Below are 26,026 nucleotides of genomic sequence, written 5' to 3'. Positions count from 1 at the left end.
TATTTGTCTTTGCTAAGTATTAGTTCTTTTGGCTAAAAGCTCCCAAAGTGTTTTTGATTGCTTTGAATGAGAAAAATAGTAATTGGAACTGCATTTTATCTGTTACACCATCCGTTTATGTGTTCCTTACTTGTGCTAAACCTTCAGTTGTTCATCGTGCTTATTTGTGGGTCCTGCTGACTTCAGAAACTGAAAAGCACACTCTGAGATCAGGTGACTGACTTAACCATTAAAATTATCCCAGATATGACAGAACTTATAAAAACAGTCTTGACTTGGTGAAACGGGAAGGCTTGGCAGCAGTTCAAGGCAAACAAGGAACATGAAAAGTGTCAGGAGAGGCAACATCATTGGGAAGGTTACTTTTCAAATGTATCCCACTACAGATTACAGAATACATGCCCTAAAATGTATTTTGTAACGTATTCCGTTACGTTACTCATTGAGAGTAACGTATTCTGAATACTTTGGAATACTTGAGATATTATCATGCTTTTTACAACTACATGAATGTACTATTTCTGTGTGATTTATTACTATTACTGAAGGTACTCACCATTTTTGCAGCGATCTCATATAGAAAACTATTCCTCGCTTATTTAAAACAGGTCCGCGGCTCCGAACCGTAGTAAAAGGACCTCTGGCTAATACGTCGGGTTCGTGTCGGGCTTGTAGCCGAAAACTAGCTTTACTTTGTTGTCTGGGTCAATTTTGCTAGCGAGAGACAGAGAGAGGCGTTGAAAGGCTGCTCCAACAAAACTTATTGTTTCGGAGGAAAACACGCACACATTGTACAGTCGAGTCTTAATAGCTTACTTACAGCTGGGCTCGTCAGGCACTCTTCTTGGCTGCAGTGGTTATTATTATATTTACATGCTTCCAGCTCCCGTTTCTGCTCAGTGACAGCTCGTACTTTTCCACTCTCCTTTTTCTCCCTCCCTCGCTCACAGACACATAACGGGTATGGCAGTCCATTCTCCCTGCAGCACGGACTACACTGCCCATGAGGCTACATTCTTTAGGGCGATGCCTGTAACACTCTGCTATTGCCTTCATATTAAATAATTTCTTGCATAATAATTTTAAAAAATATTTCTTCATGTCATTAGAGGTGACATGGGCCACGAGATTGAGACACAGGCATAAGAGCCTCTTAATGCGTGTTTTGTTTGGGTTTCCACCAGCGTGGAATTACCAAAAATAGAGAGGGCATAGCCTAACATATGGAACAGGAAAAGACCACCGTGTAATCCCTTTATTTCAACAAAGTAACTGTATTCTGAATACCACCTTTTTAAACGGTAATTGTAACGGAATACAGTTACTCATATTTTGTATTTTAAATACGTAGCATTGGTACATGTATTGCGTTACTCCCCAACACTGAGTGTAACACCATGCAGCTTGCTGCTTTCCACGTCGCTCCACTCAAGCCCTCTCTCCACAGCTCTTCAGCTCTGCAGCAGCAGCTTTGGCAAAAGGACACCAAGGTGAATTTAAGCAAAGTGAGTATGCAAGCGAGGGAGCCAAGGTTGAGTAATGAGTCCAGTGCAACGATTTGGCGACAACTGAGGAAACAGGATAGGAAACAGGAATGTAGCCAGAATGAAATCAGCCTGGCTGCATTCAGGTGTGTAGTTCGCTAGCCGGTGTATAATTAACAATGGGCTAGACTAAACTGGTGTAAGTTGTCAGGTGGACTAAAGCAATGTAGCTATATAGTGTGAAGCACCCAGATACACCAGATTACATAAATAGTAAAATGTTGTGTCAAGTGGTGTAACTAAAGCGTAGTTGTTTGTGAAGAATGTGCAACATTTGAGTTTAAAAGTAAATCATATCAAAGATATAATCATGCTAGAGACAACAATGTTTTTTAAAGCTGTCATTTCTAAACAGTTAATGTACCAACTTTGTGAAAGCCCTAATGTGTGACACCTTAATAACTGTATTTGCATCTGTTGCTGCTTCCTGTATTTTTGAATTAAACAACCATGAGGTACAGAAATGAAAACAAAACACATCTCTGTTTATTTCTGTTCCAACCCACAGTCTGCTTTTCATGGAGCACGTCATCACTTTGTCCATTTTTATTTATTTATTTTTTTGTCCTGAAACAAGCCGAGCCCACCAGCATTCTGAATGAACAGTATGATGACCAGGTCCGCGTCGACCTCATTGATAAACTCTTGATTCCAAATGTGCTCTGCCCAATCATAGGCATTGGTTGCTACCAACAACAAGAAATAAAGCAGGGCTGAACCATTTTCTAATAGGGGAGGGAGGGTAACGCTATGCAATATATTCATTTTTTAGAATTTATATTCAACGTTAATTGCAGCTAGGCTCAAAGTGTTAATGCTAGCTTATTTTAATAAACAACATGTCATATGCAAACAACTAGGGTGTGGCAAAGATTATTTTAGGGTGGCACATGCCCACCCAATGCCACCCCTGTAGATCCACCCCTGTCAGTACTGAACTTGCTGTCTCAGAAAGTGAAAACCAAACTAGAGCTCAAAGTGGACCTAAAACAAGGCTGAAAATAACAGGCATAAACACTGAGTTTGTTCTTAGAAACTTTCTGTATTCACAGGTTTGAACAGACAAGCAGGTACAGACAAAGAGTGCTTATATACACAGCAGCACAAGATGTTAAAATGAATGCTAAAACTATACGGTATTTACAGATGGACTACAGCGGAAAGTACAGACTAAGAACAAGTTTTATCACAAAACGTCTGGTACTCTACACAGTATCACAAATTCAATGAGCTGTACAGTTAAAAACCAAAAAATGGCAAATCTAAATGAAATCCAATGTTTCTCCAATCGAGAGGCACTGAATTAAAATGTATTTACATTATATATACATGTTATAGTGTATAAGCATGTATGTTTTCATACATATATAGCTACCTGTGGTGCAAAAGCAGCAAAAGAAATTAGAATGTATGGAATTGAATACTACAAAGGAAGAAAAACAAAAAATGTTTGTGCTAAATGGGCTGACTGACAAAAAGGTTACACCATACATAACTAATATACTGGCAAAAACAAAGATTGAGCGCAAGGAAGTAATGTTTGCTCAAAGACCTAACGGTCCTAACGGTTACGTCAGTCATTTAAAAGAAAAAAGAAAAAAAGAGATTGCATGAACTTGAAGTATTATTGACAAAGATATAAACTATTAAAAAAAAAAAAAGAACTTTTCCCTGTTGACCAACCAGCTGTGCAGCTTTCCCTTCGTCGTGACACAGAAGGTGCAAAATAAGAGGCAGGGCGGGGCTTCCTGTGCGGATTATGGAACAGAGTTAAACGCAGTACGGGCACTTGGTGGGGAGGTACAGTCTCAGAGTCAGCCTCATCCTGGTTGGAAAAGCCGCTTGTTGTGGCAGTGCTGGGTGGTGGTGGTGTGGAGGTGTTAGCGGTGGTGGTGAGGGTGGTGCTGATGACACTGCTGCTGCTGGTGTTGGTGCTTGTGCAACTGGCAGCAGGTGTAGTGGCCTGCTCCTCTTTGGGCTGCTTACTGGCAAACTCAGTGATGCTAAAGACAAATTGGAGGCAGCCCAGTTTGATGTAGCTACCATGGTGGAGCAGCGCCGTGCCCTCCCAGCCTGCCCCGCTGCCTCCAATTAGACTGGAGCTACTCGCTTTGCAGCTACAAGACGGCTCAGCACCACCCTGACATTGGCTACTCATCACTCCTCCTACTGGCAACAACCCCACCATGGAGTTGGCTCCCTCGTCCTCTTCCCGTTTCTTACTGCGACCTACACAAAGAAGAAATGCAGCAGGTCTGAGAAAGACGTCTGTCCAGACTAGTGTCACAGTAAACTCCATTAATGTGGAGACAATGCAACCATGAAAAGATTTCACTGATTACATTTTATCCACAAAATAAAAAATGAACACTTTGTTTTGAAAATGAGACTAAAATCATGTGGAAAGCTGAACTCTGGCAAACATGTTTTACACTCATCATCTATAAACAGTTTCAGAGAAATTTGATTTAATGCTGTTTCACACTGCAGCTCTTTACTAATCAAACATCTGTCCAAATGATCTTTAATAACAGATTAAGACTGGAAGCTTTATGTGATACAGCAACATTCAGACTTTACATAACGTGGTCTGCCACAGAACAAGTATATCTGACTGCTCATTTTAGCACTTTATTTACCTTTCTCATTGCTACAATGCCACATGCACCAAGTTTACCACTGTACTGTACGTTTACTACATCCTTACTTTTACTTTGAAATTGCAATAGCTAATAATAAGCCAGCCCGTTCTTTCCCATTTGGTGTTTTCTCTACCAGCAGGCTCGCTGGCTAGATCGCCATTATGGATGGAGATGAATTCCAATACCAAACTCATGGTTTGTTTTTTTCCTGCACTTCAAGCTGGCACTCTAACCAGAACCTACAACAGACGGAGAACTGGTTCGTGTGCAGTTCTCACACAATGAGAATACAATGAGCTCACTGGGACTCAGAGCAGAACAAGAGCCAGCAGCTGCAGTCCAAGAACATGGGCTGACTGAAGACAGCTAATGATGATGTTCACTTATTTATTTTGGGGTGGCTGTAGCTCATGTGGCAGAGCAGGTCAGCCATTAATCAGAAGATTGGTGGTTCGATCCCAGGCTGCCTCATGGCTGCATGCCAAATATTGTTGGGCAAGATACTAACCCCGTGTTTGCCTACTGGTGGTGGTCAGAGGGCCCGGTGGCGCCAGTGTCCGGCAGCCTCGCCTCTGTCAGTGTGCCCCAGGGCAGCTGTGGCTACAATGTAGCTTACCATTGCCTGTGTGTGTGAATGACTGAATGTAGTGTAAAGCGCTTTGGGGTCCTTAGAGACTGAGTAGAGCGCTATACAAATGCAGGCCATTTACCATTTATTTTAGTTTTATATTAAGCTAATATGTGTGTGTGTGAATGTGTGGATGACTGGATATGTAAAGCGCTTTGGAGTCCTTAGGGACTAGTAAAGCGCTATATAAATACAGGCCATTTACCATTTAATATTATTCACTTAAAAATAAGCACGTATAGCTCAGCACATCTCATAGGCTACTGTAAGGTATGAATTACAGCAAGAAGGTGATAAGTTTTCTTGTCATTGGTTCACTGCACTGCATAAACTAATTAATTGTACCCATTAAGAATGACAAATGTGACCTTGACCACAATTTGGATGAAGAACACTAAAAGCTGTCCAATACTGCAGGAGCAGTGTCAGTGTAACAAACAGGACACTGACATTAAGCACATGGGGGGCTACACTTCCTGAAATTCTAGCCAAACTAAAAATGATTCTTTTCAGTATTAGAGTATAAATTAAAGTATTCCTTTAATTTACAGAAGCAATGATGTTATGATTTCTTCACAAATAAAATTTTAACTATTTTAACCAGGACACATACAGATGAGTGGCTAAGTGGATGAAGATGGTCAAACTGGGCACGCAGACCTGGGTTCCTTCAAGCCAATCCAAACAGATGACGGAGATGTACTTACGAATGATTCCTTGGACTTTGGCTACCAGGCCACCGGGTGGACATGGTGAGGTCTTCTCAGAGAAATCGCACGAGTACAGGACATTATCCACTGTGGTGCCATGCTCGCTATAGTTCAGAAGCTCATAATGCTTGGTATTCTGAAGGACGACAAACACACATAATTTACATCTTGGTCACTAACAACCACAGGAGTGTCTGTGAAGGTTCTCAGTCATCCAGGTCATCGTAGTCAAAGGAGCTTTGCAAGCTTCTTTGCAAGCTCCTTTGACAACCACAGGAGTGCTCTGCAGAGTGATGTAGTTTAACAGCCTCACCTCATCATAGAAAATACAGGCATGTTTCCCCGATACGTAGTTGCAGTGACCGTAGTTTGTAAGGCACACATCCATGTCAGCACCTTAAAGAAACAGTTAAAGACTTAAACACCCTTTCCCACAACACAAAGAATATAGATTTGCAACATGGATTTTTTTTCTGCAATATTGACGTGTCAAAATGTATTTTAATGACCTGCACTCCAATGTGACATATTGTGTTTTCGTTCAGTAGTTTTTATTCCACATGGTCCTGTTGTGACCCTCACAGGTCTAAGAACTTACTTTCACAGACAACTCGCTTAAAATACTCTGATTTAAAGATGACGGTATCAACTATCACTCAACCTGACTAATGATACAGAGATTGGGAGTTAGTACAGGCTCAGTATATTATTATATTATATTATACTCTGTTGTGTACTGCTGCACGTCGTGCAGAAGTACAGTCATGGTTAAAAGGATACCTTCTGTCAAGGTTTACATATTAGGACAAAATAAAAATTATCTTGTTTTTAGCAGGTCTTGAAATTAAATCTTGATATATAACCTCAAATGAACTATAAAATATGACACTACTGTCATGTATTTGACAAAAAAGAAGCCAAAATGCAGAATTAGTGTATGAAGCACTAAGCAAACCCCTGTTGCTTCCATATAAATAAAGATGACAAGTAGCTGATTAACTGATTATCAGCACGAATGACCACCTCTATAAACTCAGAAGCATTCTGGTGTCTGTCGACATAATGCCAAAGAGGAAAGATGTCTTAAAGAATAAATGAGTGCTGCATGTCAGTATCTGAAGTTGCATGAAGCCAGTCCCAAACATGCTCATAATTCTACCATGAGAAAGATTATTCATTATTCAAGTGGAAAACATGCAAGACAGCTGCAAAATATTCCCAGGAGTTAAAGTCCAAAAACAGCCACCAAGGCTCAGGCAGTGCAATGACTCCAAGCACGTCAGCAAATCTGTCTGGTGGTTCTGCAAGCTGATGAACGATGGGGTGTTGTTAGTTTTTCCACACACTGCTTCTGCATCACTTCCCAGTTTTATATCTGTAGGAGTGATTAGCTCAGAGCCAAGACACCAAACCAGGGGCCCTGGTATACCTGCTGTGTTGGCAGCTTTGCGTGTCACCAGTAATACCATCACACAGCTATATCCATTCATGCTAGCTGTTACGGTGCATGTACGTGCTGCAGTATTCTTCTGAACAACAGGTGTTGCCCGTCCTCCAAATCAGCGCTGGTATAGAAGGAGAAGAAGTCAAAGTTGGAAGACAAGGAATTTTAAAGTTTTTGCAAAGTTTCAAAGTTTCAACATCTCCCTCTGTGAAACCTGTGAACCTCTAAACTTCTGTACTGATATGATGTTAGGATGCCATTAAAAACAGACTTTAACCCAGCTGCAGCAGCAATGCAACAACACACCAGATTATAAAAATGGAGAAGTGCATGACCAGCAGAGATGACAGCTTACAACATGCAACATCAACTTTGCTGTACGGTGACATTTGCCAGGCACCACACAGCAGGTATGATGGGGCCCTACCTATGTTCTACTTCGGTCTTACTAAACTTTAGTCACAAGGCAAGAATATAACCTAAATCAAACATGATTGACTTGAGTTTGGTGAACTGGTATAATTTCAAAAAACTACGTGAGACCAGCTTTAATGCTGTTCTCCTACGTGAACCTTTCCCACATCACAGGTGAAACCTAAGAGTGGCTCAGAGCCAGGGCACAGAATGCAGCAGGGTCAAAGTCACAGCGACTGAATGTCCTACCTGATCCTATGTGTAACGTCCTATAGCACATGCTGACAGCTGCTCCTCTTCCTGTCAGAGGGTAAAAGACCGCTCTGGCTTGCACCTTTTTCTGACCTGGAAGGAGGAGCGTGTAGGTTTTAATAATTAGAACAAAACAGCAATCAAACAGCAGAAAAACTGACTTCTTGACAAGTAAACAGACTAAACTGTAGTGCAAAGGTGTCTTACTGTTTGGGTGGGGTGCTGAGGTTTTTGGGGTAGTGCTGGTGGTGGGGGGAGGTTGAGTGCTGGGCACTTTGGGAGCAAAGAGCTGCTGGATCCTCTGATGTGCCAAGAGCTTGATCATCTCTGTATCCAGTTTGTCCAGCTCGATCGATGTGCACAAAAACACAAACACACACAACCGCTGAAAGCTAATTACATCTTCGTGTGCTTCATAGCAGAACACAGCAATATGAAGGCTCTTAAACTGTCACATGTGGCCGCAGAGTGACAAACTCACCCCCATCCTCCTCTTTTCCATCCTTCATGCAGCTGGACAGGTTGGTGATGGAGGGCAGTGTGTTGGGGAGCAGTGAGTCCGTCAGTGCAGGAGCAGCCTTTATGTCTGAGGGACAGGAGAGAAAAAAAAACAGACAAATTGATGAGATGAGATAAAAGAAGGACCAGAAAAAACACAGTTTTTGATAGTTCACTATAAAGGAAAAAAGTGCACAGGAACTATTACTGAGATAGAAGGCAAAGCAAGTTGTATCTGAATACCTTTTTTTTCTTCATAACTCAGTAACTGAAAATAAAATGTGCTCTTAAATGGCCATGTATCCTTTGGATAAATGGGGCTGCACGATACAAAATATGCAAGAAAATTGTTAGCACTATCGATTATGTCAGCAGTGAGTATTCAATTAATAGCAACAGTAAACATTCAAAAGAGAGAAAACTCAGGTCTTTTAAAATGAACTTTTCATTTGTTTCCACTTTAGAAAATGCTTGTTTTGATAGTTTAACAATACACAGTATCTGCCAAAAGAGCTCAACTCTTTCACTGTATTTACATCCCATATCACAATCACATTTCCACTTTCTTGAAGAAACATTTTCCTAAAGACAAAAAACTGATAAATTATTAAAAGTAGAAATAACAGAATCACAATTTTAAGTGATCTGCCAAATAAAATAAGCTATGCATCCCATCCATCCTAGACTGAGGCATGAAATAAAAAGGCCTTCTTCCCATCTGCTTGGAGCTCTTTCTTACATTATAAGGGGAAAAAAGAGTTCTGACAGTAACGCATCTCCTGGATGAAGCAGAGTTGGTCAGTGTGCACGCGTGTGAATAATAATGATAATAATAATGTACACTTTTATTGATCCCCGTGGGGAAATTCTTCTCTGCATTTGACCCATTCACTCAGTGAAGCAGTGGGAAGCCACCAGTGCAGCGCCCAGGGAGCAGCGTGTAGGGATGGTACCTTGCTCAAGGGTACCTCAGGGTAGCCGTTCAGGGGATTCGAACCCCTGACCTTCCGATCATGGGGCAACCGCTCTACCTACTGAGCTATCCCTGCCCCTGCATGTGTGTTAAAGTGTGTGAGTGAATGTGTGTAAGCCTTGAAACAAGCATGTAGTGGCTGCAGTGAAGAAAGGTGAGCATATAACCATTCTCAGTTCTGAGGCATTCTCTGTGCTTTAATGCAAAACAGACGTTATGAAAGTGGAGATGTTAATACTAATAATAATTCAGCCTAACAGCATGACTATTAACACAATTTCTTAAAGTTAAAAATGTATTTATATTAATTTAAATATGTAAAATAATGTTGCTATAGCCTCAAATTAAATGTTCTCTCATGCACACCATGGTCCCCTTACACGTATAATGAGGAGAGAGTAACATAATGATTACCGGTACTTGAGTATATTATTATTATTATTATTATTATTATTATTATTATTATTATTATTATTAGCTGTATAAAGTGATACATTTAGACTGCAGCTTTGACATTTCTGATGTGTACCTGGAGTAGGTGCTGATCCAAACATTACTGTGTCGTGCTCCTGGCTGCCTCTAGATGGTGCATCTGTGAAGGAACTGCTGGTGATTGAGAAGGAGGGCTTTTCATCGGTGCTCACACACTCCTCCTGGGGCTCTGTCTGGCTCCTGTGGTTCTGTTGGCCACTGTGGGGCCATATCGTGGGGGCAGTGGGGCAGTTCTGTTGGGCACATGCATTTACAGTGCTCTCGGGTTCCTTCTTAACCGTTTCTGTTCCTATGTGGTTCACCAGTCCAGAGGCAGAAGCTGATGGCGTTTTCCCAGCCTTCAGTCTGTTCTGTAGCTCAGCCTTTTTCATGTCCTCTGATGTTCCACTTGATTGTGTATTTTCTTCTCAAAGTGCCACTCTGTTGATGAGGCCTTCTGTTTGATGGATAGGTGTTGCATGATACTACACTGGAGAGCGATGACATCCTGAATCCAGCTGAAACTGAGTGGGGTTTCTCTCCATTGCAGCCGCTATTAGGAGCTGAAAGAGTCTCTTGAGGAGTCGCAGGGTCGGAGCAGAAACTGTAGAACTCTCGAGCTCTACACCCTGAACTTCATCCTCAGGCCACCTGTATCAACACACTGAGAGATTTATTTAATATCATTTTCATCACAATCTTACTCTGCCAGCTGACGTGCCGGTCTTAATCATGCACGATTTGTCTCTTCTATATCAAAACTCAGCCAAACATCAAACATTCAGCGTAGTCATTCAAAACCTTATCTGTACTATTATAATCAGCAAAAACAGCGTTTTAATTACAGGCATGTATCATTATTTGCAAATCAAAATGATAAAACTCAATAACACGCTAAACAGGAAGCAAAAGTCCTCTGTGCGCGTCACAGCTCATTTGCATGTTCACACACAGTCTAAAAATAGCTCGCAGCGCTGCAGTGCGCTGTCGTCACACACAGGGTCACACAAAGCTCAGACAAAACTCTTTTATCTTATATTACAAAGACGTCTTATATTTACAATCACTGACAGGCCTGACAGATTCAGCACCTAACAAATTTCGACAAATTTAAAATAACGGGTCTTACCGAAGAAAGTCTCACTTTTTTGTAATCAATTAACCAGTATCTGTTTCCTCCAGAACAGCCTATGGCCTGATTTCTAAAATCCCTAACTCAATTTAACTGTGTCCAAAAAAGCACATCACACCGTTTCCAACGGTGAGGAGAATCGAACTCCTAGCTTATTTCAGGATGCCCTGTACCCCACAGATAAGCCAAACTGAACTAACCCTTTTCGCCGACAGGTCAAGACCGCGCGTCCACGGCCAGGAGGGAGCATAACCTCCGGGCTATGCGCTTCTTAGCATCTTCCAGTGCCGTCCTATAATAATTTATAAAAATTTGAAACAACAGTCAACACCCTAAAACAAGAGTCTGACTAAGGCAAGTGCCACCTAGAGGTCAATGGAGCCGTTTCCCTCACTTATAATCACACAGGACCACACTTATAACCAATTTGGACTTTAACCAACAACATGACCAATTCCCTACCAAACTACTTGAGCCTTTACTCAATTCCTTGGGACTCTAACCCAGCATTTCTTTCATACTTTTTAAACTTCATTAAAGACTCTTAGCCGACTTTAACTGCATAACACACACATGGGGATCCTCATCAAAATCAAAACAGACACCCACCAGTAATTTCAGTGAGTAGACTTTAATTTAGTCATATCCAATTTGGCACACTTTGGAAATAATTCAACAGGTAGTGCCTTACCTTTAGATAAGCCGGCTTATGCCCACTCACATCAGACCACTGGCTCGTGCCTGTCCGTTCAACAACCTCAGACCGTCCAAACTTTTAAATTCCACCCCAATACCACAGGACGAGCCCCCAAAATGTTAAGGTTCAAAATATTGGGGATGGAGACAAGAGAAAAAACCACAATAACAACACTGGTCCGGTCGGGTTGAGTCAAACGATGATTTTAATGGTCACACACGTGGGAGATGGACACTGATGCAGTGAGCCTCAGATCTCAAAATGGTGGAGCATTGCTCAAACTCTTATAGCCTCTGGTGCCTCCACCTTATCATAAAAAGCCTAAACATTCACATGCTTTCTCTCACACAGCGCCTAAGCTACGACCTTGGCTCCCCGTCTATCTGCTCCTGCTGAGATGGGGCAGAAAACTCCAGCATGTTCCGTTCTCTTCTAATCAGACAAATAAGGCGATGACTTTCTGCAAACAGTATTTCTTATAACTCAGCAGTATAATGCATCATAAAACAATATCATTCATCCACAATAAATCAGCAGTCTAATGTAATGCAAATCAGTTTAACTAATGCAATAGTTATCAGCTTATTCTAATTCAGGAGAATAATGCCAACTAAAACTACATAATAATTCACAACCTTTACTTAGGGGTCTAACATGGCATAAAATAATATTATAATCTAATACAGCTCTCAGTCTTCATACAGACAGGACACGTTGCAGCGTAATTGCAGACAGGTGCGTGGGCCTGAGCTCCGCCCAGGCAGAATGACGAGTGGAAGAAAGCAGCAACACAATAAACATATGTAACCTTGCGGAGCCGGCCGGGCAGACATCGAGACCGTGACAGAGTGCAAAACTTTTATACTTGACAACACACACAAAAAAAACACAACAAAAATCAGAATGTTTGTGATTTGGATTTTTATTTAAAGGTGAAACCTTTTATCTTTTCTTTTCTTTTTTTTTTTGCCAGATTAGACATTTTGATTAATTTCATTGAAGTATTTTTTGTTTTACTTTGATGCTATAATTTAGCAATATTTAATACTATATTGCATCATGGCAAAACAACAGTCTCCTCAAGCTGCTTTATACTGTAAGGTGAAAACACTACAGAAAAAGCCAGAAAACCCCAATGATCCCCTTTGAGCAAGCACTGGGCGACAGTGGGGAGGAAAAACTCCCTTTAGGAAGAAACCTCCGGCAGAACCAGGCTCAAGAAGGGGCGGCCATCTGCTGCGACCGGTTGGGGGTGATGGAAAGAGAATAGAGGGAGACAAGATGAAGTATACTTCTAATGGCCTATTCCAATTGGTGGTAATACATCATAAGAATTGAGGAAAGGTGGTGTTGATGGAGACTCTGGGGAAGGCCTTCGTCTGCCAGGGTGTTTTGGAGGCACTGGAGGTGGATGAGGTTTAATCTGTGGAAAGATCTGAGACGGAGTCGGAGTCTCCTCATAACATCTCCCCATCACGCCTCTATGGACCACCGGTGCGAGCTTTTGTCCTTTCTGTCTTTCTAATTTAAGCTGGAGTTGAACGTCTTTCACTCTAGATTTTAGATGACCTATCTCTTTTTCTTCATTGGCAGCCTTTCTGATCATCTGGTTCACTGGTCCAATGAGCTCCTGTTTTTGTTTGAATAAAGCGTATTCGGAAGACTTTACCATATCATTGTACTGCTTTTTAAATGATTCCAGCTCCCGTGTTTTATCTAGTAAAGCTGCATCTAGATCCTTGCATCTGATACGTAGACAGTTCAGCTGTTTTTCAAGAAACTCCTTCGTTGTTCCAACAAAGGGGATGCCTTCCACACCGTCTACGTATTTCTTTTTCAAGTTGTGGAACATATCCCTAAATTCCACCTTTTCTTTTTCTCTGAAGTGACCTGCATGTGGAAATGCCTTTTCAAAGGACAAAACGCACTAGTACAATTCCTCTTGGAAGTGGCGCTTTTTCTTTTCCAGGCAATTCGTTTTTTGTGTGAATATTTCTGTTTGCTTTTTTGTGGCGCGCAGTTGCTCTTCCAGTGAGATCTTTTCAGCCAGTGCCTGATTGTGTGCCGTTTTTACTTTATGCCTGTCCACTGCTGTCTTTCTGTGTTCTTCCTTCTCTTTGCTTAGGGCCTTTTTTATGTCTTCATTTTTCTTTTTCAGAGAATCATTTTCATCTTCGACCACAGCCTTCATTTTCTTTTCAAAGGCCAGAGCCCTAATATTTCTCTGACATTTTTGTTTCATCTCCATTTGCTGGGCCGTTTTTTCGTAGATGGTCTTCCCCATTTGAGCTTTCTCATCTGTTAAATCATTCACAGTTTTACCCATGAATTCATTTAGGTCCTGCAGCTTCGCATTATGCGCCAAAATGTCCTCGATCCAAAACTGCGAGGGTTTATGTTCCTCCTCATGTTCATAGACTGCATTGATGCTCACACGTTTACCAATTTCCATTTTCCTCTCAAGCTTTGCAATATATTTATCATAAATGCCTATGACGATTTTTAACTTTGTTTCTGCAGCATATGCTTTGTCTGTGAGTTTTGATGTATTTTCGTCATAAAATTGCTGCATCCGATTTTTCTCCTCTTTGTGGCGTTTCACCAGTAAGTCGACGACTTGGCTGTTGTGAAACTGCTGACGCGCAAATTTTTCTTTTTCCGTTTCCAGCAGTGCTTGCAGCACTTCAACATCTTCTTCATGTTTCCTATTAAGTTCAGCGCGGAACTTTATGAGAGCTTCGTTGTCATCTTTTATCGAGTCCAACCTGTCTGAGATACTGGTCCTGTCGTCCACAACAGAAGACAGCATCTCATTATTCTGCCAAAGTTCTTTGTTTTCTTTAGTTAGATCCTCGATCCGTTTGTTCTTGATTGTGTCCTGTTTTTTGAAGTAGTCAAGCTCAGTTTTAAGCTTTTCAACTTCATCAATCATTGGCTGCAGTCTTTGGTCGAACTGTCTTCTTTCCTTTGTTTAGTTTTAGTTTTCAGGTTTATTTGTCATATGCGAGTTAGCACAGGGTCATCATTGCAATTAAATGTGTTTGACGAGCAGCAGTCACTCAGCAGCATGCACAGTAGGAGAAAATATATTAAAATAAAATGAAATAATAAAGAAAATAGAAAAATAGTAAGGAGCAAAATATTAGAGAGGCATGGTAAAAGAGAAAAGATGACTGAATATATATGTATCTATAAATATAAATATATGTACATTAGTGATTAAATAAGAAAATCTTGAAAAGAAATATGACGGGAGGGCAGATGGGATATTGCACAGGAATGAGCAGCAGAAAATTAAAGTATTGCACTTGTGACAAAGCTTGTGATCTTTCCTTCCTTCCATCCTTCTTTCCTTTGTGACAAAGCTTGTGATCCTTCCTTCCACCCTTCTTTCCTTTGTGACAATGCTTGTGATCCTTCCTTCCATCCTTCTTTCCTTTGTGACAATGCTTGTGATCCTTCCTTCCACCCTTCTTTCCTTTGTGACAATGCATGTGATCCTTCCTTCCATCCTTCTTTCCTCTGTGACAATGCATGTGATCCTTCCTTCCATCCTTCTTTCCTTTGTGACAATGCTTGTGATCCTTCCTTCCATCCTTCTTTCCTTTGTGACAATGCATGTGATCCTTCCTTCCATCCTTCTTTCCTCTGTGACAATGCATGTGATCCTTCCTTCCATCCTTCTTTCCTTTGTGACAAAGCTTGTGATCCTTCCTTCCATCCTTCTTTCCTTTGTGACAAAGCTTGTGATCCTTCCTTCCATCCTTCTTTCCTTTGTGAATATGCTTGTGATCCTTCCTTCCATCCTTCTTTCCTTTGTGACAAAGCTTGTGATCCTTCCTTCCATCCTTCTTTCCTTTGTGACAATGCTTGTGATCCTTCCTTCCATCCTTCTTTCCTTTGTGACAATGCATGTGATCCTTCCTTCCATCCTTCTTTCCTCTGTGACAATGCATGTGATCCTTCCTTCCATCCTTCTTTCCTTTGTGACAAAGCTTGTGATCCTTCCTTCCATCCTTCTTTCCTTTGTGACAATGCTTGTGATCTTTCCTTCCATCCTTCTTTCCTTTATTTAGTTTCAGTTTTCAGATTTATTTGTCATATGCAAGTTAGCACAGGGTCAACATTGCAATTAAATGTGTTTGACGAGCAGCAGTCACTCAGCAGCATGCACAGTAGGAGAAAATATATTAAAATAAAATAAAATAATAAAGAAAATAGAAAAATAGTAAGGAGCAAAATATTAGAGAGACATGGTAAAAGAGAAAAGATGACTGAATATATATGTATCTATAAATATAAATATATGTACATTAGTGATTAAATAAGAAAATCTTGAAAAGAAATATGACGGGAGGGCAGATGGGATATTGCACAGGAATGAGCAGCAGAAAATTAAAGTATTGCACTTGTGACAAAGCTTGTGATCTTTCCTTCCTTCCATCCTTCTTTCCTTTGTGACAAAGCTTGTGATCCTTCCTTCCATCCTTCTTTCCTTTGTGACAATGCTTGTGATCCTTTCTTCCATCCTTCTTTCCTTTGGGACAATGCATGTGATCCTTCCTTCCATCCTTCTTTCCTTTGTGACAATGCATGTGATCCTTCCTTCCATCCTTCTTTCCTTTGTGACAAAGCTTGTGATCCTTCCTTTCATCCTTCTTTCCTTTGTGACAATGCTTGTGATCCTTTCTTCCATCCTTCTTTCCTTTGGGACAATGCATGTGATCCTTCCTTCCATCCTTCTTTCCTTTGTGACAATGCATGTGATCCTTCCTTCCATCCTTCTTTCCTTTGTGACAATGCATGTGATCTTTCCTTCCATCCTTCTTTCCTTTGTGACAAAGCTTGTGATCCTTCCTTCCATCCTTCTTTCCTTTGTGACAATGCTTGTGATCCTTCCTTCCATCCTTCTTTCCTTTGTGACAATGCATGTGATCCTTCCTTCGATCCTTCTTTCCTTTGTGACAATGCATGTGATCCTTCCTTCCATCCTTCTTTCCTTTGTGACAATGCATGTGATCCTTCCTTCCATCCTTCTTTCCTTTGTAACAATGCATGTGATCCTTCCCTCCTTCTTTCCTTTGTGACAAAGCTTGTGATCCTTCCTTCCATCCTTCTTTCCTTTGTGACAATGCTTGTGATCCTTCCTTCCATCCTTCTTTCCTTTGTAACAATGCATCCTTCTTTCCTTTGTGACAATGCATGTGATCCTTCCTTCCATCCTTCTTTCCTTTGTGACAAAGCTTGTGATCCTTCCTTCCATCGTTCTTTCCTTTGTGACAATGCTTGTGATCCTTCCTTCCATCCTTCTTTCCTTTGTAACAATGCATGTGATCCTTCCTTCCATCCTTCTTTCCTTTGTGACAATGCATGTGATCCTTCCTTCCATCCTTCTTTCCTTTGTGACAAAGCTTGTGATCCTTCCTTCCATCCTTCTTTCCTTAGTGACAATGCTTGTGATCTTTCCTTCCATCCTTCTTTCCTTTGTGACAATGCATGTGATCCTTCCTTCCATCCTTCTTTCCTTTGTGACAATGCATGTGATCCTTCCTTCCATCCTTCTTTCCTTTGTGACAAAGCTTGTGATCCTTCCTTCCATCCTCCTTTCCTTTGTGACAATGCTTGTGATCTTTCCTTCCATCCTTCTTTCCTTTGTTTAGTTTTAGTTTTCAGATTTATTTGTCATATGCAAGTTAGCACAGGGTCAACATTGCAATTAAATGTGTTTGACGAGCAGCAGTCACTCAGCAGCATGCACAGTAGGAGAAAATATATTAAAATAAAATAAAATAATAAAGAAATTAGAAAAATAGCAAGGAGCAAAATATTAGAGAGACATGGTAAAAGAGAAAAGATGACTGAATATATATGTATCTATAAATATAAATATATGTACATTAGTGATTAAATAAGAAAATCTTGAAAAGAAATATGACGGGAGGGCAGATGGGATATTGCACAGGAATGAGCAGCAGAAAATTAAAGTATTGCACTTGTGACAAAGCTTGTGATCTTTCCTTCCTTCCATCCTTCTTTCCTTTGTGACAAAGCTTGTGATCCTTCCTTCCATCCTTCTTTCCTTTGTGACAATGCATGTGATCCTTCCTTCCATCCTTCTTTCCTTTGTGACAATGCATGTGATCCTTCCTTCCATCCTTCTTTCCTTTGTGACAATGCATGTGATCCTTCCTTCCATCCTTCTTTCCTTTGTGACAATGCATGTCATCCTGCCTTCCATTGTTCTTTCCTTTGTGACAATGCATGTGATCCTTCCTTCCATCCTTCTTTCCTTTGTGACAATGCATGTAATCCTTCCTTCCATCCTTCTTTCCTTTGTGACAATGCTTGTGATCCTTCCTTCCATCCTTCTTTCCTTTGTAACAATGCATGTGATCCTTCCTTCCATCCTTCTTTCCTTTGTGACAATGCATGTCATCCTGCCTTCCATTGTTCTTTCCTTTGTGACAATGCATGTGATCCTTCCTTCCATCCTTCTTTCCTTTGTGACAATGCTTGTGATCCTTCCTTCCATCCTTCTTTCCTTTGTGACAATGCATGTGATCCTTCCTTCCATCGTTCTTTCCTTTGTGACAATGCATGTGATTCTTCCTTCCATCCTTCTTTCCTTTGTGACATTGCATGTCATCCTGCCTTCCATCGTTCTTTCCTTTGTGACAATGCATGTGATCCTTCCTTCCATCCTTCTTTCCTTTGTGACAATGCATGTGATTCTTCCTTCCATCCTTCTTTCCTTTGTGACATTGCATGTCATCCTGCCTTCCATCGTTCTTTCCTTTGTGACAATGCATGTGATCCTTCCTTCCATCCTTCTTTCCTTTGTGACAATGCTTGTGATCCTTCCTTCCATCCTTCTTTCCTTTGTGACAATGCATGTGATCCTTCCATCCATCCTTCTTTCCTTTGTGACAAAGCTTGTCATCTTTCCTCCCATCCTTCTTTCCTTTGTGACAAAGCTTGTGATCCTTCCTTCCATCCTTCTTTCCTTTGTGACAAAGCTTGTGATCTTTCCTTCCATCCTTCTTTCCTTAGTTTAGTTTCAGTTTTCAGATTTATTTGTCATATGCAAGTTAGCACAGGGTCAACATTGCAATTAAATGTGTTTGACGAGCAGCAGTCACTCAGCAGCATGCACAGTAGGAGAAAATATATTAAAATAAAATAAAACAATAAAGAAAATAGAAAAATAGTAAGGAGCAAAATATTAGAGAGACATGGTAAAAGAGAAAAGATGACTGAATATATATGTATCTATAAATATAAATATATGTACATTAGTGATTAAATAAGAAAATCTTGAAAAGAAATATGACGGGAGGGCAGATGGGATATTGCAGAAGAATGAGCAGCAGAAAATTAAAGTATTGCACTTGTGACAAAGCTTGTGATCTTTCCTTCCTTCCATCCTTCTTTCCTTTGTGACAAAGCTTGTGATCCTTCCTTCCATCCTTCTTTCCTTTGTGACAATGCATGTGATCCTTCCTTCCATCCTTCTTTCCTTTGTGACAATGCATGTCATCCTTCCTTCCATCCTTCTTTCCTTTGTGACAATGCATGTAATCCTTCCTTCCATCCTTCTTTCCTTTGTGACAATGCATGTGATCCTTCCTTCCATCCTTCTTTCCTTTGTAACAATGCATGTGATCCTTCCTTCCATCCTTCTTTCCTTTGTAACAATGCTTGTGATCCTTCCTTCCATCCTTCTTTCCTTTGTAACAATGCATGTGATCCTTCCTTCCATCCTTCTTTCCTTTGTGACAATGCATGTGATCCTTCCTTCCATCCTTCTTTCCTTTGTGACAATGCATGTGATCCTTCCTTCCATCCTTCTTTCCTTTGTGACAATGCATGTCATCCTGCCTTCCATCGTTCTTTCCTTTGTGACAATGCATGTGATCCTTCCTTCCATCCTTCTTTCCTTTGTGACAATGCTTGTGATCCTTCCTTCCATCCTTCTTTCCTTTGTGACAATGCATGTGATCCTTCCTTCCATCCTTCTTTCCTTTGTGACAATGCATGTGATTCTTCCTTCCATCCTTCTTTCCTTTGTGACATTGCATGTCATCCTGCCTTCCATCGTTCTTTCCTTTGTGACAATGCATGTGATCCTTCCTTCCATCCTTCTTTCCTTTGTGACAATGCTTGTGATCCTTCCTTCCATCCTTCTTTCCTTTGTGACAATGCATGTGATCCTTCCATCCATCCTTCTTTCCTTTGTGACAAAGCTTGTCATCTTTCCTCCCATCCTTCTTTCCTTTGTGACAAAGCTTGTGATCCTTCCTTCCATCCTTCTTTCCTTTGTGACAAAGCTTGTGATCTTTCCTTCCATCCTTCTTTCCTTAGTTTAGTTTCAGTTTTCAGATTTATTTGTCATATGCAAGTTAGCACAGGGTCAACATTGCAATTAAATGTGTTTGACGAGCAGCAGTCACTCAGCAGCATGCACAGTAGGAGAAAATATATTAAAATAAAATAAAACAATAAAGAAAATAGAAAAATAGTAAGGAGCAAAATATTAGAGAGACATGGTAAAAGAGAAAAGATGACTGAATATATATGTATCTATAAATATAAATATATGTACATTAGTGATTAAATAAGAAAATCTTGAAAAGAAATATGACGGGAGGGCAGATGGGATATTGCACAGGAATGAGCAGCAGAAAATTAAAGTATTGCACTTGTGACAAAGCTTGTGATCTTTCCTTCCTTCCATCCTTCTTTCCTTTGTGACAAAGCTTGTGATCCTTCCTTCCATCCTTCTTTCCTTTGTGACAATGCATGTCATCCTTCCTTCCATCCTTCTTTCCTTTGTGACAATGCATGTCATCCTTCCTTCCATCCTTCTTTCCTTTGTGACAAAGCTTGTGATCCTTCCTTCCATCCTTCTTTCCTTTGTGACAATGCATGTGATCCTTCCTTCGATCCTTCTTTCCTTTGTGACAATGCATGTCATCCTTCCTTCCATCCTTCTTTCCTTTGTGACAAAGCTTGTGATCCTTCCTTCCATCCTTCTTTCCTTTGTGACAATGCATGTGATCCTTCCTTCCATCCTTCTTTCCTTTGTGACAATGCATGTGATCCTTCCTTCCATCCTTCTTTCCTTTGTGACAAAGCTTGTGATCCTTCCTTCCATCCTTCTTTCCTTTGTGACAAAGCTTGTGATCCTTCCTTCCATCCTTCTTTCCTTTGTGACAAAGCTTGTGATCCATCCTTCCATCCTTCTTTCCTTTGTGACAAAGCTTGTGATCCTTCCTTCCATCCTTCTTTCCTTTGTGACAAAGCTTGTGATCCATCCTTCCATCCTTCTTTCCTTTGTGACAAAGCTTGTGATCCTTCCTTCCATCCTTCTTTCCTTTGTGACAATGCATGTGATTCTTCCTTCCATCCTTCTTTCCTTTGTGACAAAGCTTGTGATCCTTCCTTCCATCCTTCTTTCCTTTGTGACAAAGCTTGTGATCCATCCTTCCATCCTTCTTTCCTTTGTGACAATGCATGTGATCCTTCCTTCCATCCTTCTTTCCTTTGTGACAATGCATGTGATTCTTCCTTCCATCCTTCTTTCCTTTGTGACAATGCTTGTGATTCTTCCTTCCATCGTTCTTTCCTTTGTGACAATGCATGTGATCCTTCCTTCCATCCTTCTTTCCTTTGTGACAATGCATGTGATTCTTCCTTCCATCCTTCTTTCCTTTGTGACAATGCATGTGATCCTTCCTTCCATCCTTCTTTCCTTTGTGACAATGCATGTGATCCTTCCTTCCATCCTTCTTTCCTTTGTGACAATGCATGTGATCCTTCCTTCCATCCTTCTTTCCTTTGTGACAATGCATGTGATCCTTCCTTCCATCCTTCTTTCCTTTGTGACAATGCTTGTGATCCTTCCTTCCATCCTTCTTTCCTTTGTGACAATGCATGTGATCCTTCCTTCCATACTTCTTTCCTTTGTGACAATGCTTGTGATTCTTCCTTCCATCCTTCTTTCCTTTGTGACAATGCATGTGATCCTTCCTTCCATCCTTCTTTCCTTTGTGACAATGCATGTGATTCTTCCTTCCATCCTTCTTTCCTTTGTGACATTGCATGTCATCCTGCCTTCCATCCTTCTTTCCTTTGTGACAATGCATGTGATCCTTCCTTCCATCCTTCTTTCCTTTGTGACAATGCTTGTGATCCTTCCTTCCATCCTTCTTTCCTTTGTGACAATGCATGTGATCCTTCCTTCCATCCTTCTTTCCTTTGTGACAATGCATGTGATTCTTCCTTCCATCCTTCTTTCCTTTGTGACATTGCATGTCATCCTGCCTTCCATCGTTCTTTCCTTTGTGACAATGCATGTGATCCTTCCTTCCATCCTTCTTTCCTTTGTGACAATGCTTGTGATCCTTCCTTCCATCCTTCTTTCCTTTGTGACAATGCTTGTGATCCTTCCTTCCTTCCATACTTCTTTCCTTTGTGACAATGCATGTGATCCTTCCTTCCATCGTTCTTTCCTTTGTGACAAAGCTTGTGATCCTTCCTTCCATCCTTCTTTCCTTTGTGACAAAGCTTGTGATCCTTCCTTCCATCCTTCTTTCCTTTGTGACAATGCTTGTGATCTTTCCTTCCATCCTTCTTTCCTTTGTTTAGTTTTAGTTTTCAGATTTATTTGTCATATGCAAGTTAGCACAGGGTCAACATTGCAATTAAATGTGTTTGACGAGCAGCAGTCACTCAGCAGCATGCACAGTAGGAGAAAATATATTAAAATAAAATGAAATAATAAAGAAAATAGAAAAATAGTAAGGAGCAAAATATTAGAGAGACATGGTAAAAGAGAAAAGATGACTGAATATATATGTATCGATAAATATAAATATATGTACATTAGTGATTAAATAAGAAAATCTTGAAAAGAAATATGACGGGAGGGCAGATGGGATATTGCACAGGAATGAGCAGCAGAAAATTAAAGTATTGCACTTGTGACAAAGCTTGTGATCTTTCCTTCCTTCCATCCTTCTTTCCTTTGTGACAAAGCTTGTGATCCTTCCTTCCATCCTTCTTTCCTTTGTGACAATGCATGTGATTCTTCCTTCCATCCTTCTTTCCTTTGTGACATTGCATGTCATCCTGCCTTCCATCGTTCTTTCCTTTGTGACAATGCATGTGATCCTTCCTTCCATCCTTCTTTCCTTTGTGACAATGCATGTGATCCTTCCTTCCATCCTTCTTTCCTTTGTGACAAAGATTGCGATCCATCCTTCCATCCTTCTTTCCTTTGTGACAATGCATGTGATCCTTCCTTCCATCCTTCTTTCATTTGAGACAATGCTTGTGATCCTTCCTTCCATCCTTCTTTCCTTTGTGACAATGCTTGTGATCCTTCCTTCCATCCTTCTTTCCTTTGTGACAATGCATGTGATCCTTCCTTCCATCCTTCTTTTCTTTGTGACAATGCATGTGATTCTTCCTTCCATCCTTCTTTCCTTTGTGACATTGCATGTCATCCTGCCTTCCATCGTTCTTTCCTTTGTGACAATGCATGTGATCCTTCCTTCCATCCTTCTTTCCTTTGTGACAATGCTTGTGATCCTTCCTTCCATCCTTCTTTCCTTTGTGACAATGCTTGTGATCCTTCCTTCCATCCTTCTTTCCTTTGTGACAATGCATGTGATTCTTCCTTCCATCCTTCTTTCCTTTGTGACATTGCATGTCATCCTGCCTTCCATCGTTCTTTCTTTTGTGACAATGCATGTGATCCTTCCTTCCATCCTTCTTTCCTTTGTGACAATTGTGGGGATGAACAAAAAGTATTTTACCAGCATAATATAATCTGCAGTATGATCATTGCTTTAACAATGTAATAGATAGCTTTAAGATGGCCTTAATATGTTTATGATGATGTTAACTTTGTATTTCAGGTGCAGTTATAACTATTTTATACATATTGCATATCTGTGCTTATTTGAGTTGATGTTCAGGTTCTTTAAAGGTCTTAAACCTCACTGACGTGACTGTTCAGGTGATACATGCTGAGGGAAAACTAGAACATAGAAGGAATTGCAATACATGCTTACAAAACACTTATATCAGTTTATTTTATTATCTTTTATATGTTCATATTCTTGTATTAAGCTTTAAGTAGGGGTTCTTGATTAAAACATTTATTTAGTAGAGGACACATACCTAGTTTCAGTTGTTGCATATCAGAGTGGCTTCTGTCTCTCTGTCTGGTTAGAGGTTAGGAGCTAGTCGCGAGGTGAAACAGGGTGCAATTGTGGTTAGCACACAGACACACACACTTAGGTAGAGAATCATTTATAGGTGAAAGTTTAATCATGTTTTGCTGGGGTTGCAACAAGAGCAGTTTGTCGCAGAACTGCTGCTGAGGTGTCAGGATGACAAGCGAGCATCCGGCAGTGACAGGAAGCACCTGTTGTGAAGATAGGAGACAATTGTTCTTTTAAACGGTGTCAAAAGTCGTTGTGGTTTTGATTTGATCTATGTATAAAATGTATCTGTGACGTTGAAGGGGCGTCATTAAATTTAAGCCCTGACGGTATAAATATCTGTTTAATGCTTTGAGTAAGTTGAAGATCAATTGCTGTTTCCAGTGATCTTCCCACGTGTGAATTAAAATCTTCGTTTGACTTCACCCGGCCGGACCAGTGTGGTTATTTTTCGATCACCTCTTGTACCCTTTCTCAATTTTTGAATCTTAACATTTGGGGGCTTCGTCCGGTGGTTGAGTAAGGGAGAAAAGTGGAGGTGTGAGCGGTGGTCCGAGGTGGTCAGACGGGCAGACATGAATTCCAGTGGTTGAAGTGAGTGGGCATAAGCCGGCTTATCCAAAAGGTAAGGCACTACCTGTTGAATTATTTCCAAAGTGTGCCAAATTGGACATGATAAAATCTAAGTCTACTCACTGAAGTTACTGGTGGATGTCTGTTTTGATTTTGATGAAAATCTCATGAGTTGATGCAGTTAGAGTTCTGCTAAGAAGAAATGAAAGTAGTTAAGAGTCTGATAAGAAAAGTTTAAATAATGGGTTGAAGTCCCAAAGAAATTGAGTTCGAGTCTCAAGTAGTTTGGTAGGGAATTGGTTATTGTGTTGGTTAGAGTCCAAATTTGGTCATAAGAGTGGACCTGAGCGGTCATTTTGTGAGTTGGAGTCTCCATTGACCACTAGGTTGCACCTGCCTCAGTTATACACTTGTTTCGGGTGTTGATTGTTGTTTCAAAGTATTATAAATTATTCTAGAACGGCAGTTCGGGTCTGCTAGGAAGCGCAGAGCCCGGAGGTTACGCTCCCTCCTTGTCGTGGACGCGCGACATTGACCTGTCGGCAAACAGGGTTAGTTCAGTTTGGCTTAACTGTGGGGTACAGGGCATCCTGGAATTAAGCTAGGAGTTAGAGTCTCCTTACCGTTTGGAACGGTACCTGCGCTTTTTTGGTCAGAAGAAGTTGGACTTCGGGCGTGTAACTTTACCTAAAACTTCAAAGTTTGGGTTGGTTGACGCTTTTAAATTGAGTTAGGGATTTTAGAAATGAGGCCAGAAACAGTTAAAGTCTTGATACTGGTTAATTGGTCGCAAAAAACTCAGGGAGTTTATCCGCTGGGCGGTTATTTTAAATTTGTCTAAAATTGTGTAGGCGCTAAAGCTGGCAGATCTGACAGTGGTTGTAAATATAAGACGTCGTTGTAATATAGAATAAGAAAATTTGGTGTGAGAGATCTCTGTGTGTCGAGTCAGTAATGCACTGACTGCCTGCTGCTATTCTTAGATGAAGAGTGTGTGTGCATGCAAATGAGGCAGCTGATGCAGAGCGCATGAGCTGCCTCGGCTGCTTTCGGTTCTGTGTGTTATTCAGCTCTATAACTATTGTTTGCAAATGTGGATAAATGTCTGCGATTAAAATGCTGGTTTAGTAAATAATAACATTGTAAATATATGAATGGTGACAGCGTTTCAAAATAGAATATAAGAATTGTTTGTGTTTAAAACCAACGTTTAGGTAAGAAGATTTAAGGTGGATTTGAAGGCATAAACAAAAAATAAAAGGGTTACAGTCTGCAAGTGTTGTTAATTCATGAGCTGACTGGATGCAGAGTAAGTGGAGTGGTCATCCTGAGAGGATTGAATGATGCTCTAACTCTGTGGTCAAGTCAGACATAGGTTTTAAGTAACCATGAGCCACTAATAAGCGTGACAGATTAATGAATATGTGGAAATTGAACTTGTTAAATAGCCTTAATAGAAGTATCTCAATGAACACGCAATGAAGTGGACTTTTTAGGGGTAGTTTACCATTGATACCATAAAAAGCAACTTAATTAGTAGTTCAATAACAAATTTTAAAGATAACCTTTGTTATTTGATAAGAGAGAGAAAAATTCAGGTTACATATAGTAAATAAATAAGGGAATGTTAATCTCTGCGTCATTCCACACTGAAATTTCAATTGTAGGGGATCATCTGGAGGTGAATTGTGTAGGACACGGGGAGACAGAAGAATCTCCCCATGAGTTTTCGGTGTGCATAGAAATTGAGGAGGCTGAACTGGAAGCCTGCCTGGGTCGTTGTTTTTGTTTATTTGAGGGTCTGCTGGAAATTTGTGA

At 40.5% G+C, this 26,026-nt stretch overlaps 1 protein-coding gene across 1 annotated transcript; it reads right to left on the bottom strand.

Annotated features, from left to right (window-relative positions):
• Window positions 1-2,671: 2,671 nt before the first annotated feature.
• LOC147332190 (PHD finger protein 12-like) lies at window positions 2,672-8,163 on the bottom strand. The gene is made up of 5 exons (XM_086288631.1): window positions 7,842-8,163; window positions 7,632-7,727; window positions 5,838-5,920; window positions 5,522-5,660; window positions 2,672-3,773 (listed from the first exon to the last, which is right to left on the bottom strand). The coding sequence occupies exons 1-5, from the start codon at window positions 7,957-7,959 to the stop codon at window positions 3,169-3,171; spliced, it is 1,041 nt and encodes a 346-aa protein (XP_086144757.1). The 5' UTR covers window positions 7,960-8,163; the 3' UTR covers window positions 2,672-3,168.
• Window positions 8,164-26,026: the final 17,863 nt, after the last annotated feature.

This window comes from Aulonocara sp. 'chitande type north' Nkhata Bay, linkage group LG4 (assembly GCF_057382095.1).
Source record: "Aulonocara sp. 'chitande type north' Nkhata Bay isolate Kocher_YH1m ecotype deep benthic linkage group LG4, A_spYH_male_GT1.1, whole genome shotgun sequence".
NCBI lineage: Eukaryota > Metazoa > Chordata > Actinopteri > Cichliformes > Cichlidae > Aulonocara > Aulonocara sp. 'chitande type north' Nkhata Bay.
Note: the sequence above shows the minus strand (reverse complement) of the source record. Positions and strands in the feature narration are given on the sequence as shown.

Coding starts and splice junctions, on each gene's coding strand:
- LOC147332190 (XM_086288631.1), bottom strand. CDS start 7,959: ATGATCAAGCTCTTGGCACATCAGAGGATCCAGCAGCTCTTTGCTCCC. Junction 5,921..7,631: donor GACGTTACACATAGGATCAG/GTAGGACATTCA, acceptor TGTTTCTTTAAG/GTGCTGACATGGATGTGTGC. Junction 5,661..5,837: donor CCTGTATTTTCTATGATGAG/GTGAGGCTGTTA, acceptor GTCGTCCTTCAG/AATACCAAGCATTATGAGCT.